Source organism: Haemorhous mexicanus, chromosome 2 (genome assembly GCF_027477595.1).
Source record: "Haemorhous mexicanus isolate bHaeMex1 chromosome 2, bHaeMex1.pri, whole genome shotgun sequence".
In the NCBI taxonomy this organism is placed as follows: Eukaryota; Metazoa; Chordata; class Aves; order Passeriformes; family Fringillidae; genus Haemorhous; species Haemorhous mexicanus.
Genome location: NC_082342.1, coordinates 53,384,662 through 53,399,818, shown reverse-complemented (window position 1 = coordinate 53,399,818; position 15,157 = coordinate 53,384,662). Strand labels below are relative to the sequence as shown.

Below are 15,157 nucleotides of genomic sequence, written 5' to 3'. Positions count from 1 at the left end.
TAGTCTCTTAATGATGCATTTTTAGCTGTAGAAAAAATTATTTGTATCTATAAAGAAAAAAAATAGCCTCTACTTTTCACGGATTTCAGAATCAAGTAGCTGAGGAAATGCGAGACTCATATATATAAATATGTAATGGGAAATATTATATTTCATAAAATGTATGTTGTTCTTTCAGGAAATTCTTAAAAATGCTGCTTACTTGACCTAATAAGGTCATTTATTATTTTTAAATTTTTTAAACTGAGGTAGTGACAATTGGTTTCAGGCCCAGAATAGTGTCCTTGTGAGCACTGTATAGGCAGAACAAAGTCCTTCCCTCACAAACCTTATAGCCTTGCATTATCATAGATCATTTTCATACAAAAAAGGTAACTTAAAACATTTACATTTGTTTCTAATTCAGCATTCAAATAATTTCTCAGGAGCTTATTCTCATGCATGTTGGTCCATGAACTAATTGGGGTCCAGGTTACAGTCCCCATCCTGCCAGGTGCTCTTTGCTGTGCCATTGAGTCATGCTAAGCTTGGCTCCAGGAAGGGCTTACAGTAGCACTGTGGCTGTATGGAGAGCCTCCATACCTGCTCGTGCATGCCCAAAAACACCTGAGTGGTCAGTATTGGTGCAGCCAGCTGCAGCTCAAGGCTTCTTAGTGCAGAAAAATCAGAGAATTAGTGTCTGTGGGAAGTTGATAATTCACTTCTGTCAAAGAAAGATAGAAGGGTCTGGGCGACAAAATATGAGGGAGAGATTCAGAGAATCATTTCTTCTGTGCCTGCTTCCCAAAGCAGTGAAGAAGGAATATGGAGAGAAATAATTATAACATCCTCCAACCAACTGGTCTTTTTCCAGCCTTCCCCAGAAGTAAAGCATTTACTTTCCCAGAAGTAAATGCTTTACTGTCCATGCCAGGACTCCATCAAGAAAAACCACAAATTTTGATTTCCAGGCTTTTTGAGTAGGCAAAGCAGGTATAAGGCCACAGGTACTTCATCATCACTAGCAGGCTACTGATATTGAGATCTGTTTGTTTGATAAACATATTGCACATAAAGTTAGCCATTACTTTCACAAACTTTTCTTGTCTGTTGACCAACACATGGTCAAAATCTTCAATTTACAGCTCTCTGGACTCTGATGTGGTAAGAAAAAGTAAGATGAGTTTCCAAAGTTAAAATAAGCTTCTGTTTTATATTTCTACCTACTTATAAGGCAGACAGAAAGGATGCAGGACACTCAATGGCTGGATGATGTATTGGAGAACTCAGTATATTCAGTAGCATAGTTTAAAATGCACCTTTTCATTTGTTGCTTTTGTTGCTGTGATCCTCTTCTATGACCCCATGTTTCTGGATTTTTTATAACAACAACTTTATAGGGATGACATCCAGAATATTAAGCTACACCTAGGTAAGTGAGTGTATACAGAAATATGTGAGGGTCTCTAATTTGCTGTGATGTATATATGATACATTGATGTAAGTATAGAATAGTGTGCTTCCTTAGGTCTTGATAAACCCTGTATCTTGTGAGGGCTCAGAAGGAAGTAAATTTACTCTGCAAGTGTCCATTTGAAACAGCTACACTTTATTCTTAAACAACAAAATTTGGATGGGAAGAGAGGAGTTCTTTCCAGTAGCTTAGTTCCCTTGGGTTTGATCCTTCTTGTAGCAGAGTCTGGCACAGTGTCCTTGGCAATGTCAGTGGAGGCCAAGTGGAGCGATGGAGTACTGGAGTTCTGGGCTGCAGGGCTGTCGGGCATGAATTGCTGTCCTCTGGAAATGGCAGAGCCACCTCCGTTTACAGCACTAGGCTTATGTCATCAGTATTCTTTTGGATGTCACAGAGAAGCTGCTCCTGGGTTTTGGCAGGAAGCACTCCTCCACACCCACTTCAGAGTTCTTCTCTTTGCCTCCTCTCCTGTGAGCAAAAGCTCTGTCAAGAAAGCACCTTTATTTGGGCCAGGAACAGAGGCAGCTGATACTCAGCTAGTTATTTTGATTGCCTGGCTGGTAGGGGTTGGGGGAACAGATAATGTCAAGATTTCCTCTGCATTCCAGATCTGTTTTCCTCCTACGGTTAGCAGGCGGCGAGTGTGACTTTTCCCACTCAGCTTTTCCCACAGTCAGTAAGACTTATCTGACAACGGAGTTAGTGTCAGCTGTCCAAAACTAACTAGGAGATATCTTCCTTTCACCACTCCTCTGCTGTTATTGCTTATCAATGTCACTCTCCAGCTTAAATGACTGCTTAATTTACAGACATACTGAGACAAATTCACTTCTGTTGCAGCTTCAGTGAGCTCAGTGGAGTTACACTGAGTTTGGCCGTAGGTGTCTGAAAAGTGCAAGTGGTAGGAACGTGATACTAACAGAAACAAGAACATTGCAACAGTCAAAACAAAAAGGAAGCCCTGAGCTTTGGCAGGATGCCCATTTCAGATTTCAGAGTGTGATCCAACAAGGTGTTCGTGTTTTACAGCTGGTGCTGCAAGAGAAAAGTTGTTATTCAACAGCAAAACAATTCCTACATATCCACGTCAAAACACAGCCCATGTTAAAAAGCAACAAAAGAAGAAACAAGTTACCGGCTTTCAGAACACAAATTCTATTGAGAATCATGACAAATTTGCTTTTAGATCTATTAGAGACTTTGAAAAGACTAGAGTGAAGCTGAAGCACACTCAACCTGAGATTTTCAAATGAGTCTAAAAGGGTTGAATACTGAAATACTACTAGAATTCCACAGAAACAGGAAATGTGAGATGGAATTGATACCTCCAGCTTTACCTCCAGTCCAAGATGGCTTTCTAAGAACCGCTTCTTTAACTGGGGGTAGAGATGCATTTTTAAATTGTAACATCTTTTTCAGCTAGATCAACTCCTGCTCCACAGACCTACTGTAGCACTTCCTCTAGGCAGCTGGTTTGGGATGGAACGAGATATCCTCTCAAGGACATGTGCTTCCAACCCACCCTCAAACTTGCCTCAATCCTCTTTTAGCAGTGGGTGTCCAAAATTCAAGGAAGGGAAATCTGTTGCTTTTGAAATTGTATTAACATTTCTGTTTCACCAATGAAGTTAAAATGAATGAAGTGCAAACCCAAGTATTCTAAAGTTAACTCAGTTAATTTTGTTAACGTGGACTAGCAGTGCAAACAGAGATCATTCCATGCAAAGCACTTTGTTCATTGCTCTGCTCACTTCTCTACACCATGCACAAATCCCACCTACTGGTTTTTTCTGTGATAGTCTCTGGACTCCCCTGTATCTGTTCCCTTTCTCTACATTTCCTTCTTTGCAAAATCCAGTTTTAGTTTTCCTCCTTACCACTATTTAGTTTCTTCTTACAGTCACAGCCTTTTTAGAGTCTGATTACTCTCCTGCTCATGATGCCTTAAAGTGGGCTTCCTTCCTTCCGCCACTTCCTTCCTTCCGCCACTTCCTTTCTTCCGCCACTTCCTTCCTTCTCTTCCTTCCCTTCCTTCCCTTCCTTTTCTTCCTTCCCTTCATTTTCTTCCTTTTCTTTCTTCCTTCTGCCTTTTCTTGTTGGCTCTATTCCATACCTCTGTGTTGTCCAGAGCATCTTTCTCCTCTGTGGTTCTCAGTGAAATGGGCAAATGGCTCTGCAAGATCTCTAAACCCATGCATAATAATTCTTCTTCACCCTTGCAATTAAAACAAATTCTTGCTTTTCTTTCTGCTGGTTAGTGGCCATGTCATGGTCTATCATTGCATCACCCATGGGTTATGTCTTTTTGGCTGGCTGGGGATTAGCCACCTTTCTGGGTAATAACAAGCAAGGTTTAAAAACTGAGAACCAAAAGCTGAAATTCCAGATTCCTGTTTATATTCCCAGATGACAACCTGTAACCACTTCTGAAAATTGGAAAGGGACTTGCACTCTAAGACTTAGGGGGCACAGTTTATAAAACCATGAAATTTTTGTGCCTGGACAGAGTATTTCCTTAATGCCTTTTCCTTGACAGACTTAAAGCTTGGATGTGAGTACATTCTGGAATCTTTTTTGCAAATAAGAGACAAAGAAATTTCCACTGTGAGAAAGGGAGCTAAACGTGGAAGTGCTTGAACACATTCATCAGCTTCAGCTGTCCAAGGGAGATAAAATGATACACATTTTTAAAGTTGAAAAAAAGTCATTGTGGGCAGTAAAAATAATTTCTGCTTCCCACATTAATTATCATATGTTTCTGAAAACAACAAAGCAATCTATAACATTCCCAAATGAGAATACAGATGTAGGATCCAGTATGAGTTTGTAAAAAGAAAAAAAGAAGCTGCTTTTGCACAGAAAAACAGGAAGAGATAAAACTTATCTTGGCTTTCCAAACTAATATTGCAGAGATATTCAAAACAGAAATGAAAAAATGTGAGAAATCAGTGTGGGAAGGAAATTTTGGTCATAGAACATAAACTTCATAAAAGATCCAAAGACACATAAATTGAACTTGTCAGTTTTCAGAATAAAGAGAAGCTAATAATAGGTTGCCCAAAGGATTTTACTAGGGCAAGTATCATTTAAAGCTTCATTATCTTGACAAGTGAGTGAACAGATGGCAAAATCTGTTGCAAAGTCAAGATTTCCTAGGGTCCTGAGGATTAGAAAGATTTCTGAAAACCAAATTCAAATCACCAAAATAAGGTGATTTGACAACCTCAGTGAAGAAGGGATTTCAATTTACCAAAGTGTGAGGTAATGTTCAGGAATGATTTGAAGTGTTCACTGATACTGCATACTTAACGAAGTGTTACCAGCTCAGAAAAATATCTAGGCAGCATTATGGACAGCTTAATTAAAACTGCTCTGTGAAAACAGCTGTTCAATTTGCAGCACTAGTTGTGAGAGCAAATAAAACACTGATTTATATGAACTATAAAAACCAGCATTGATATTATTATAATGTAATCATGTAAATTCAGGGAACTATATTACAGTGATGCCCAGCATCATCAACATTACAAAAATGTCTACAAAAAGAAACATTCAGAGAAGTGAGCGAAGGATGGTAAGCAGGGAAGATAGAATCATTTTACTTGCCCCATGAAAAAATGTGGCACTAAATTCCTATTCCCCTTTAAGTCATAGGGATATCCAATATATGCAAGATACAGAAGCAGCAGCACACTCTCTGTGCTGGAACATTTTTCCCCAATTAATGAGGATCATCAAATCAGCAAAAAGTGGAGGGTTTTATGTTCATGTATTCTTAAGAAACATGGTGAGAGTACCCATACTAGATGAAATTTTCCAGTGAAGGATATGGCAATTTTTGCGATTACTTCATCAAATTAATAACTTCACCATTAATGTGAGACTGTCACTGGTGTTTGGTTTAAATTGTGGTGTTGCTTTGTTGGGTTTTTTTAAGAATTATTAGAGTACTTCTTTTAGGAATGGAGGCTGTCCCTGGTGATTATTGAAAAGACCCTAAGTTTCAGCAATTCTGCATTAAAAGGGTAATTTATACTTGTGCAAAGCAAAGTAAGAGACTATTACTACTTTCTAGTAGTACATACAACCTATTTTGCATTTATCTTGCTCAGCTATAAAAGATAAGCTATAGGACAGGAAAGAGGTTGATAACCCCAAATCTACTTAAGTCCTAAAGGAGGATAATGTTTCCCAGTTGAAACAGTTTTCTTTATGACTTGACTGGCAGCAGTGAAGTACTTTAAATCATTTTAAAACTATTTTGCAACATTTCAGAATAGAAATCGGGAATAACCTCCGCTATGAGTCAGAAGTAGACTGGTTTTTTGCTCCCATATTTACTTCTGACACTTTTTCTTGCCTTTGGCATTGACAGTCACATATTTTTAAGACCTGAACATCTGAAAGTATGTATCTGATAAATTTGATCAAACCAAGAATTACTTAATATAAATGTTCTCTGCCAAGTAAATTAACTGATCTTCTGTCTCAAAAGCTATCACTGTGGTAAGATCCTGCTGAGTTATAATCCCTTTAGCACCTATTCTCCTAGTCATTTGCATGGGGTTTTGTAATGTAAATGAGTCAAAAATATTCCCTGAAATGTAGAACAATCTCAAGTAATTACTGCTGAACAGATTTGTGTCAGCCCAAAATGACAAAAAGGTGTTGGAATTAATCTGCATAACAGTAGCATAAGTAAACAAGATGAGCAACAGCTGTACTTGCAGCACTGTAAAGGTGTTCCGACATCATCTCTAGGAACTGATTTCACTAGAAGTCATTGCAATACTGAAAAAATGAACTCTGGAACCAGCAATACATACAAGCAAAGTAACAACCTTTTCTTGCCTCCTGGAACAGTCCTGAATGCATATCTCCTTCATTTGCATGGCATTTAAATAAAGTCAAGGAGAAATGTCTTGGTGGAGTCTCAAAAAAGTGTCTGTTAAGAAGAGGGGGATCAGGCCAGCTGAATACAGTGTTTCAGGGGGAGCTAAATCCTGCTCTGTTCTTTCTGGAATCACCTTTTCAAGTAATTATAAATAAAAAAGATGGTGCTTTCTGGCAGGCAAGGGGTGGCACACTCAGTAGAGAGCTGTGGCTGTGATCTCTGTCATCATTCTGGTCACATCAGTGTACACAGCAGCAAGTGATGGGGAAACACCTCCTCAAGCTCTCTCTACCTTTGGTACACTTGGCCAACTACAGAGCAGTCCCTGCTATTGCTTTTCTTGGGAATTAAGCTGCTTTACAATGTACGATTTTCAATCCAAAAGAGAAAAAAAAAATATTTTCTAGCTTTCTCCCATGGTCTTTGATGTTACTGTTTATATAATAGTAATTTAATGTCACTGTTAAAATTCAGTTATGTGAAAAGTGCATGAGTGCATAGCTAAGATTTTTTTGCCTCTTGCATGCAGAAATGGGAGCCTATTTGGAAGACTACAAAAAGTTGTGCTTTAATTTCTCACAGGTGAGTTCTTTTACACAGACTGTAATTCTCCAGCACCACATCACTGCTCCTATAAAGTCTGCTGCCTACTAAGCAGTGACACCTTATGGCTTACCTCTCTGAGCATATGTAGTATAGTCCACATAAAAATATAACACAGTTTTGTTTCCAGCATAATGAATCTTGAATGAAACAATGCCATTATGTAAACCCCCTTACATGCAGTAGGCAGGAAGAGTACAAGCAAAAAATACTAAGGTGAAGGACCTACAAATTTGTTGTCACAAGTACTTTTTAGACTTGCAATTCATAGCTATGCTTTTGCCTACCTAATTATAGGAAGCCATTACTGAAGTGCTACTGGACATCATTTGGTAACTTTTTTCCCTGAAGCTTTCTGTAATGGTTTCAAGGGCAGTACTACAGGCCTCTCTTTTTCAACCAAAAAAAGTAAAATCCTCAACAACTCAAAGTAAACCTTTCTCTGCACAGCTCTAAAAACTGAAACTGCAGTTGTTACTGCTGACTTGTTAATATAACACAGACATGGACATTTCCTGGTTACTGTAAACACTGAAATGCTTTTGGAGTTAATGGAATACAGGTGCTGCCTGACACTACCAAAATGTTCTCACAGAAACAAGGACATTTTCGGACAGAAAGAGCTGCAGATCCACCTAGTCCAGCCCCTTCTTCACAGCATGAATATCCTGCTTCTCAGTGGGAATACCCAGATATGTTAAATGTCATGAAACAGGCATTCTTCCTGAGCTTAAGCTCCTTTATACTCCCAGGAATGGCCGTACCACTCAGCCTGCTGGAACAGAAAGTTCTGTAATGCCAGAGCTGGGTGATGGAGTGGGCTTAGGCAGGCTCTGAGGCGGCTGGGAAACCTTCCCAATGGAGCTGTGGGAAATGATGCTTACAATCAAATCGTCACCAGCCTTCACTTCAAATGAGACTCAGACAATACTGCGGACAATTAGCCCTTCTTTAGTGTGGAATCAAGAAGAAATTTAAAATCAGCTTTAGTGATTCAAGATCCTGTAGAACAGTTTAGGTTAATAGGGATTGGCTTGGGCCCCAGCCAAATTTTGCTTCTGGCCATTATAATCTTCCTACCTGAAATTCTATCCCCTATTGCAACTGGCCACAACACTCTTTATTTACTGGCCAAAAACATGAGGGCCGTTGCTTTTTAATTCTACCAAATGAATATATTTAAAATATGTTAAATAAGTTTAAATAGTAGCCATGTGGCCAGTGATGAAAATTGCTATATACTGACACTTGGCAATATGCTGCCATCAGTCAGTAGTAGCCTGATTACTCAAAAGGTGTGTGTACAGAGAAGTATTTGCACATCTGAAAAAAGTTCTTCTCTCACAAGTAAGTTTGTTTGGGGAACAATTTGCTTGCATTGTTGTTAGAACCTGCTGTCAAGATTGATCATGTTTTCCTGTGTAATCCAGGAGAGTTATTAAAAAAAAAAAAGAGAAAAAGCTCCCAGGTCTCTGAACCAATATCCTGCTATGGTGTGTGCTAAATTGCCATTGACTGCTGCAAGGCAAGGCTTTTTTACACAAATGTTCCAATTATTTCTACTGTGATAGTAATAACAGTTGGAAGTTAAGAAAAAAAAATTAAAAATCATGGCTTAGACAAGGTCCCAATACACTATTAAGGAAATGAGCACTTTGAGAGCAAAGAAAGATGTAGTTTAAAACAATATATTTTTGTCAAGTGACTGAAGAGGAGGGGAAAAAATCAGACACCAGAAGCTGAAATGAGAAGAACAGGGGCAATATTCTGTGCTAAGACATTTTGTGTTTCAACATAGCTGCTCACTTACTCAAGGGCATTAATCACTTCAAAATTTCAAGCTCAGCTCCAGTAAAAAACCAATACATCTACACATATAAAATGTAGCCCACTTTCCCAGTTGCTTAATCATTGAAGCATTGGCTATTTCTACAGAGACTGGCTTTGCTCAGCACAAGAGTTCATGTCTTCAATGTAATACATTTTAAAGATGTCCACAGAGCATCTTACGAAAGGAAGTGAAAGTTTATTGGCACTTGGTTTGTTTTATCCGTTCTTCTCGTCTGCTATCTGAGAAATGTGCAAGGGCTCTTGGGGCTGCAATTCTTCACAATTTCAGCTGAAGCATCAGCTTGGTTGTCTGCTGTTCCATAGAAGTGCCCTGTTTACTCAGGGGGCTATCCATCCAATCATCATTTGTACCACAGCTGCCTTCCTGTTCCCTTCTTCACCATTCTCATGTAACAGAGCAACCTCCTGCCTGTCACACAGGACCTTCGCCTGGAGTTTATAATGTCCTGTGACAATTTAGGCTGTGTTAGTACAAGAGACTGGACAGGTAGAGGGGTTATTAAAAAATAACCTGCAAGAGCTAGATATAAGCAGAATGCAAGATGGAGAGAAAAGTGCACGTTAAAGCTGGCCAGAATGTGAAAATCCTGCTATATTAAAACCAGGAAAATAACAGTTATTTTCCAGAAAAATGTATGATTTCTGTAATTTTTTGTTCTTTAACAAACAATGGGTTTTGTCAGAAGGAGGTTTCCAGGTGAAATTTTTGATTGCTGTAGAAATCAAATTTCATCCCACATTTACCATTTACTTTTGTTCCCATTTACTCTGCCTTGATAGACACAATCTGGTCTACTGCATTGTGTCCCAAATGCAAATACCCTGGCAGTTCTCTGCTATCACTGCTCAGTGCAGCTCGTCCTGCCTTTATGGTGCCTCAAGTAGAGGCTGCTTGACTGAAGTCTGAAGGCTCTTCCCTAGCCTCACCTCTCTGTTCAATATTAAAAGCTTTCTTCCCACAGCCTGTTTGTGTACAGGATCCCAGCTTTTACTGTCTACTCATGTTTTCAAATACACATTTGTGTGCTTTTGTTAAAAATGCCCCTCGTTCTTGAAAGTTGGTCCTCTGAATATATAAAGACACCACATTAACCTCCTTGGAGACTCTCTTGCTGACTCACTTTGCACCAGTGCTTCCAGACACTAATTCTGGTGTGCCAGAAGTACACCAGCAGTTACTTCTCTGTTCTATTGCTCTCTCATACTCCACCCTTCCTACCCCAATCAGGTCTTCTCTCCATCAGTGTCCTGTTTATATTTAGTTTGCAATCTCCTGAGGGCAAAGATTGCACTTCAGTTCCATTCAGTTTTTGCTCCCAAGCACTTTGAAAAAACAAATTGTTATTAATAATAACGACAATAAAGTATCATCCTTTGTATGAATAGAATTAAAGCTTAATTTCCCCCCATGCCCTCCATGCCTGTTCTAGCAAGGGAGAGGGAGCACAGTCAAACAGCAGACACTTTGTTACTGTAGTCTGTATCTGAGCATACTTAGAGTCTTTTCACAGTGAATACTGCAAGAAGTTCCATTTATTTCAGCATTAATCAATGTGAACAAAAGTGAAAGAATTTGGCCCCCACTAATGAAAGCCAGCAGTGCTCTGCTGTTGGCAAAGTGCAGAGCAATCCTTTCCCAGAGCTTCAGAAAGCTAAAATGAAGTAGGATGAACATATAGGTGCCAATCTCTTGATAAACCAGAAAAGAGTGAAACTAATTTATAACTTACTCTCCTACAGCGACCTTAAAATGATGCTAAATTGTATATGTAAAAAAAAACAAACCAAGGAGAGAGTGCCAGGGCACAAGCTGGAACATTTTGTCCTCATTCACAGTGATTCTTATTTTTCTCTATTCAAAATATTTGTTTGTTTACTTAGATGTCAAAGAGGACACCTACTCATATGCCCTTGGTGCTTTTCACATAACTTCAACCACAGAATTAGTATGAAATTCACTGGAGTCTGCTGTTAGGAAAACAAGCAATGGAAAACCTCAAATCTTTTCTTCCCTTCCAGTGGTAACCCAGACTTACAACATCCCACTCAGACCATTTAAGCTGTGATAGAAAACAAATTCCAGAGCTCTAGGACCCCCAAAGAGATAAAGACCACTGCCAAAATTGTAAATATTACTTGATATGTTTACATCTAGACTGAGCTACTATTTGAAGCTACAAAAGCACGGCAACACCATTTTGGGTATAGTAAATTTCAAGAATCTTCATTACAGTCAGTTCCTGAAGAATGAAATTAATTATAAAATTTGGCATTGCGCTTATTAGCATCAGACTGCATCATTGATCTTGTAGATCCTGTTATTTCCTCTTTTGCTTTAGTATTACTTTCTAAGGAATACTAGGGTAAGGAGCCTGTGTCCTCTAAACAGCACATAGTAACCAAGGATGCACTCTTCCCACATTTTCCTCCACATGACATGTCTTGTTTTGTTCTTCTACAAGTAGGCAAATATTGTGAGGTGATTAAACTAAAAAAAATCTTGATTCACAGTAATTAAAGACAAGAGGATGGAAACAAAAGAAGCTGTACTTTTATCACAGTCTTTCAGTAGTTTACGAATGGCAAACCAATATGTAGTCATGCTTCTCTTTCCTTAGGTCAGATTCTCTTCTTACGAGGTGCATTGGAGTTAGTATACAGTTACTTTACTAGGACTACATCAGGCTATATAATGGAATCTGTAACAAATTAAAAACACACTGCTAATTAGAGGCCAGAATACTACGCAATGTCAATTAATTTGGCATTTAATTACCATGGTGATTGGAAGGAGCTATAAATTGCTAAATATATAATTAGTGTATCAGATTCTGTGCCACAATGGCATCAGAGCATGGGTACAACTAGTTTAGACTTTTCCCCAATATTTTATATGCCCTCAAGATTTAAAGACAGTACTTTTATTCCTATCAATATTCTGTTATCAATGAGCAAAGACAAATATAGTTCAGCTTCTTTTAAGGCAGTTCTTTTGGGAACTTCCTCATTTCTCTTCATCATATACAGTGGTTTCATTGCAATTACTCTGAAAAAAACCATTTTAGCAAGACTAGTATCAAGCAGGAAAACTGCATATTCTGTGGAAAATGTGCTTTTCTTTTCTTTCCCCCAGAAGTGTTAGCCATCTTGTGCTGGATGTCAGAATGTTTCAAGCAGGAAACACGAGTACTGATCAGCTGGCTACTTAAACACTTAACTAACATATGCAAAATATGTGAGAGACCAGAATTTTACCATCTTGTCAGGTTTTCTAACATTCTAAAAGGAAATGAAGCATGTTTAACCTATGAATGATTCCTAACATGTACCCTCCTTCAAGCATATTCTGCAGAATAGCTGTTATTGTAACTGCTGCTATGAGGTGTAATACATCAAAAATGCTCGTGATGGTAATTAGACTTCTGAACAGCTGACTATGATTAAAAGCATAAAATAGGAATAGGCCAGTTGCTGCATGAGATGTGTTCTCATTACTCAATAGCACTGTTTTCTTTGGGGAGAAAACTACGATATCTGATCTTGCCTCTGGATTTAGTTTTCCACGATAAAGTACCTGAAATTAGTAAGATTTTGTCTCTGTGCCTGCCACAGAGTTTGGTCTAGGCTTGCCAGTTCAGTTCTGTTGCTTATTATGAAATACAGCCATATCACTGCAGTTTATCTTAGTAACTCGTGGTGAGATAACATGGGATTAGCAATTGCCACTATCTAGTCACTAATTAGCTGCTTTCAGTAAACCTGGAAGTCCAGGGATATTTTTGATAAAGCAAGGTCTTCAAAAATGCTGTAGAAGGGAAGATAATATTTTTTGTTCTATTGCTACATTCTGGCCATCGCAGACAGCCACTGAAGAAAGGGATATCTATCTTCCAGACAGGCAGGGCACTCTAAGTTGGTGCATCCAAGTGCGGCTGCCAGAAGAGCGCTGCTGAAGGTTGCAGTACTGGCTGACGTGGGCTGACGTTTGTGGGTGGTGACACAGCAGTATGATACAAAACCTTCAAAACTGAGTTAATAATTTCACCTTTAGACTGTGTGTCATGGCTCATCTTCATAGGGCAGCTGAGTACAATATCAGGAATTAATTTCTCATCTCTGCCTGGTTCCTAACTGATAAAAGCCTGGGGCAGTAAACAAGCATAGTAGGTCTTATGTACTGGTAATGGCTGTGTTGGTGAGGGATTAAATAAAGAGAGGCAGAGGTCAGAGGCAGATTTACTGGGCAGAGGAGCTGATTGTAGGAACCATAATCCTCTCTTCTCCCATTAACATCAGCAGGTGTTTGCTCTGGGTCATGGGATGTGGGAGTATTTACATAATTATGCTGTCTCCCTTCCAGATCTTGGATGCATCCATTCCTGGAAGGCATCCCTTTTCTCAAAAGTGTTTGTCCAGTCATTTGGAGGACACTGGAACTGCAGGCAGAGAAGTGACATACAACATCTGTACAAGTTCCAGACAAGCACATCGTCTCCACTATATCAGCTAAAGTAGAATAGTTTAAGATGAACCTTTTTAGATGGACCTTTTACGAACAGGGACAAAGGAAAACAAATTCACACCACAAAGTAAGCAGAAGACATCATTAACAGTAGTATCATGGAATACATCTGTCTGTTTGCTTTTAGCTTCTGACATTGCAGTTACAGTTTAAATCTAAACAAGATGGGGATATTGATAATATTTAACATGACTGCTTTACCTGGCATGCAGCTCTTTCAGAGTAGGCCACTCACTTGCAGGAACATCAGCCTCTGCTTTGCACGTCACAAATACTCTGCCAAAAGGGCAAGCAGTAAGTAATTGATTGTGACTAAATGGGATGAAGAGGCCATTGTCCTTCTCAGCTATCAGACTCTCTGCTGGAGCAACATCCAGGACAGGGAAGGGGACACTGTTAGAACAGTATTTCCCAGAGCACAGAAGAAGCAGAGACACAAAATGGCTTTCCTAAATGGGATAAGGGCCCTGCTATTACTTTCTGGATAGCCTGTGTATGAAGAAATCAGGATTCATTTTAGTCTGTAAAGTGTGCAAAAGGTGTCTGCCAGGGTTTAATTTTGAAACCTTTTCAAAAGCGCAAGAGCTTTTAAGAGAAGTCATGCAGGGGGGAGGAGGTGGAGAGGAAGTGGGTGGAATGCAGAGAAAATGGGAAAGAAACGGGAGAGGCTGTGTTGCGAGGACTATGGCTTGATCTTGGGTGGAAAGTTGATGAACCTAGGCCTCTGAGAAAAAAAAAAAAAAATCCTAATTTTCTTTCCGCAAAAGTTGAAGCATGGGCAAAGCACCTATTACAGCCTCCCGTGAAAAAGGCAGCCCGTTGCCAGCCAGATTTTCTGTCACCTCGTGGCGGGTGACCTCTCCCCGGAGCAGCGGACGCCGCCTGTTCGCAGCGCTGGGGCGGCAAGGCTGGGGTGGTGGCGAGCAGCTCCCGGTCGCTGTCCAGGGATCTCAGAGGCGGCAGCCAGAGCTGACAGCAGGGCAGCCGCCGGGGCTTGGCCGGACAGTTCCCAAATGAGGCCCACGGGCACAAGCGGGGTCAAGGAATTTAGGCGCGGGGCCGCGGGACGTGCGGGGTCCCGGGCCGTCGGTGGTCCCCGAGGGCGCGGGGTCCCGGTCAGGGCAGGAGCAGGACCGGAGCCCGGGGCACCTTCCCCGCCCCGCGGGGGCCGCAGCGCGGGGGAGGAAAGGAGGGCGGAGAGCGGCGGGCGCGGGACGGGGCGCTGAGGGAGGGAGGGAGGGAGGCTGGCGGCGGGAACGCTGCCCCGGGGGCCGGGGCGGGCGGCGCTCAGGTGAAGGAAGGGCCGCCCGCCCGGGGCGGCGGTGACGCGGCTGCGGCGCGGCGGGGCTGCCCCGCGGCCCCATGTGGGCGCCGCCGCCCGTCCCCGGCGAGGAGAGCGGCCGCGGGCGCTGAGCGGGGCTGCCCGGGGCGGCATGCGGAGCCGCCGAGGATGAGCAGCCAGCGCCGCCCGGCCAAGGCGCAGCTCCGGAGGTCGCTGAGCGAGCAGCTGCGGGACTCCACCGCCAAAGCCTGGGACTTGCTGTGGAGGAATGTCCGTGAGCGGCGGCTCGCAGGTCAGTCCCCACCGCGCCGCGGCCGCCGCTACCTGCCCGCGGCCGCCCGAGGGGACGCCCCGGGGGACGTCCCGGCCCCAGCGGCGCGGAGGGGTCCCGCTCCAGGGGCACGTCCGGGGGGCACCATCTCCGCTGCCGGAGCGGCGAGACCCCGCTGCTTCGGCCCGGGCGGGACGGGGAGCTCCCGGCAGGAACGCGGTGGGCTGCGGGCAGGAGCCGGGGCAGGCAGGTCGCAGCCCCTGCCCCTGCAGGCGGCACCT

At 41.8% G+C, this 15,157-nt stretch overlaps 1 protein-coding gene across 4 annotated transcripts in view; it reads left to right on the top strand.

The window, feature by feature from the left end:
• Window positions 1–15,157, top strand: part of STARD13 (StAR related lipid transfer domain containing 13) — a 288,208-nt gene that overhangs the window by 131,555 nt on the left and 141,496 nt on the right. The window contains exon 1 of one of the 4 annotated variants that reach the window (XM_059838856.1): window positions 14,718–14,897. The exons of the other annotated variants lie outside the window; for them this stretch is intronic. Within the exon in view, the coding sequence (XP_059694839.1) occupies window positions 14,774–14,897 (124 nt within the window). The 5' untranslated portion in view covers window positions 14,718–14,773. Of the gene's footprint in view, window positions 1–14,717; window positions 14,898–15,157 lie in introns of those variants that run through there. 4 annotated transcript variants of the gene reach the window in all.